At 36.6% G+C, this 3,084-nt stretch overlaps 1 protein-coding gene across 1 annotated transcript in view; it reads right to left on the bottom strand.

The window, feature by feature from the left end:
- The window catches only part of GTPBP8 (GTP binding protein 8 (putative)), a 26,461-nt gene that overhangs the window by 5,722 nt on the left and 17,655 nt on the right, over nt 1-3,084 (bottom strand). Inside the window, exons 2-3 of the mRNA XM_007947451.1 lie at nt 1,626-1,756; nt 84-183 (exon numbers count right to left, since the gene is read on the bottom strand). Coding sequence (XP_007945642.1) covers nt 84-183; nt 1,626-1,756 — 231 coding nt within the window. The remainder of the gene's footprint in view (nt 1-83; nt 184-1,625; nt 1,757-3,084) is intronic.

The following is a 3,084-nucleotide window of genomic DNA, read 5'->3' as shown; positions in this document are numbered from 1 at the left end:
AAAAAAAAAAAAAAAACACACACTTCACACATACACAGAATTAGTATTTCTAACTGCAACCATGATTCAAAAGAAATACTTACCACATAAGGTAATGCAAATTCTTCACACATTTCTATGGCGATACTGTCTGCTTTTTGAATTCCAACAACACTATCCACTAACAAAAATGTTCTCATCAAGCTGTAAGTATGAAGAAATGAAGATTAATGGCAATATAAAATATACTTATTCATTTATCCCCTCCCCCCAATCCCCACTAGACTAAGAAATCTCCCTCTGAATGATTCTCAAATGAAAATTTAGAAATTTCTTTAGGCAAAAGGAATTCTCAATTCACCAGGAAGTTCATCATATAGTCTAGTAAAGTCTCGATACTGTTTATTTTCAACAACTAAATTCAGTATGTAGGAATTTAAACATCAATAAGCATGTATTAAACGTAAGACACTCTGTCTGGGACTGGATATAAGTGTAAATGAGCCTCTTCCTTCAAGAGCTTAAATTCCAATGGGAGAAAGGGACGTGACTCCAACTATGTTTCCACAGAAATGTTTAAGTTTCTTAATATTACTTTAAAGACACCTAAGATATTTAGGAGCTCTGGTAGCATAGTGGCTAAGGTACTTGACTGCTAACCAGATGGCTGGCGGTTCAAACCCACCAGCCACTCCTTGGAAGATGGGGCAATCTACTTCCGTAGTGATACTGCCTCAGAAACCCAAGGAGGGGTCGCTATAAGTCGAGTCCGACTTGACGGCACATAACAACAACAACAAAGATATATCAGGAACCAGTGCATTATATTTTGCATTTTTTTATGTAAATATTTCATCTTAGTTTTCTATGAAAACTGTCATTAGCCTGCAAAGCTACAACCAAAATACGTATATATACCTTTTTATACTTCATAAGCTTAATGTTAATTTTTGCCAAATATTGTGCAATTCTTGAAATAATTACCTGACTACCTATTTGTTGTTGTTGTTGTTATGTGCCGTCGAGTCAAACCCGACTCATATCAACCCCTCCTTGGGTTTCCAAGGCAGTATCACTACGGAAGTAGGATTGCCCAACCTTCCTTCCGAGGAGTGGCTGGTGGGTTTGAACTGCCAACCCTCTGGTTAGCAGGCAAGTGTCTTAGCCACTATGCTACCAGAGCTCCCCTGACTACCTATAGAGATACAAAAAATACAACATTTACAGAAGATGTGTCATCAGAAGTATTTTAAGAATGATCAGAATTTACTGAAGTTTATTTAAATCTGATAGTATATTAACAATTTTCATTTTAAAAATTAGCTAAAGAGTTTGTTTAAAAAATAAGCTAAAATCCAATAAAATAAAATAATAAAATCTAACAAACTCTGCTGTAGTACTCTGTAAGTTTCAATTTAGGAAAACACTTGAATTTAACATTAAGCTTAACTCCAGGCAGAAACCAAGCAAGCGGTACATACTTTGGTCCCAAATATTATACTGTAGAATATTATGAGAATAAAATGGACCTTATAAAAGTAAGTCATCTGATAAAACTAAAGTATCCATCATATATATAATTCTCTATTGATGAAAAGATGCTTTAAGGTTAAATGTTTAACTATTACAGAAAATTTTTTCCTTACTTTCTTCGTTCTTTTAGATAGGTCTCTACCATGTCAACAAAATCTTCAGGTGCTCTATAGCCATAACCTGGCATGTCCACCACTGTAAAATATTTTCCAACTTTAAAAAAATTCATTTTCTTTGTGTGCCCCTGATAAAATAATAGAAAAATAAAAGGTGTCTTAAAATATGTCCTTTATGTATTCATGGCTCAAAATGTTTTCTCAAGCAATCAACAAATATTTATTAAAAGCCTAAGTATTCTGTATAAAATTCTACCTAAGCAGATGATAGTACAGTGAAAGAAGACAGAAGAGAATGGGGAGAGATAAGCTCAGATCATAATACTTCCTTCCAATTAATTTTATTTTATAAAATCTGCATGACTTAGGAAGAAATTCAGATTCCATATTAGAAAAATATAGACAAAATATTTTGGAATCTTTCTTGATTCATTAACTTTCTCTCTTGGTGAAAATATTCCACATTTGGGAATACACCCATGACCATATATAAGTCTGGCAGACGATATTTCTACATACATATCTATATGTGCTATAAAAATACCCACATATATATATATGTAATAGAGTGAATGGGGGCAAAGTTATAACTTCTTAGCTACTACCAAACACCCTGAGGGAGTGAGTTGCTGGGCCTGTGGGCTCATGACCATGTTGCAGGGGACATCAAGCTCAATTGGCATAACATACTACACAAAAAAATTGTTCTACATTCTACTTGGTGAGTAGCAACTGGGACCTTAGGAGCTTGTGAGTGGCCATCTAAAGTGACTACCGCTCACTCCTTGTCTGGAGCAAAAAAGAGTTAAGAAAATCAAAGACACATGGAAACAATTAGTCCAAGGAATTAATGGACCAAGCAAACCTCAGCCTACATAACCCTGAGACCAGAAGAACTAGATGATGGTGCCAGCTATTACTGCCAACTACTTGGAAAGGGATCAGAATTGGCGATCCTGGGTAGACTGGGAGAATAATATCAAACAAAACACAAAGTCATAAAAAAAGACCAGGCTTACTGGTCTGTTGGAGACTGATGAAACCCCCAGAATATGGCCCCTAGTCACCCTTTAGCCCTGGAATTGAACTCACTCCTATGGCTTAACCTTCAGCCTAACAATAAACAGGCCTACGTGGTAAACAATTCCACCAGGGAGAAAGCTCTGAAGACAGGAATGCACAGGCAAGGACACAGGGAAGAAAAAGTGGGAAGACAGCTGTTACATTGTGAGGCTTGTAATCAATGTCATAAAAAAAAGTGTGTATGAACTGTTGAATGGAAAACGAATTTGCTCTGTAAACTTTAACCATATCACAATGTTGTTGTTGTTGTTGTTAGTGCCGTCGAGTCGTTTACGACCCATAGCGACCCCATGCACAGCAGAACGAAACACTGCCCGATCCCATGCCAGCCCCACAATCCCTGCTATACTTGAGCCCATCATCGCAGCCACCG

This window comes from Orycteropus afer, unplaced genomic scaffold, assembly GCF_000298275.1.
Source record: "Orycteropus afer afer isolate SDZICR_OR568_19922 unplaced genomic scaffold, OryAfe1.0 scaffold00184, whole genome shotgun sequence".
NCBI classification, from domain to species: domain Eukaryota; kingdom Metazoa; phylum Chordata; class Mammalia; order Tubulidentata; family Orycteropodidae; genus Orycteropus; species Orycteropus afer.
Note: the sequence above shows the minus strand (reverse complement) of the source record. Positions and strands in the feature narration are given on the sequence as shown.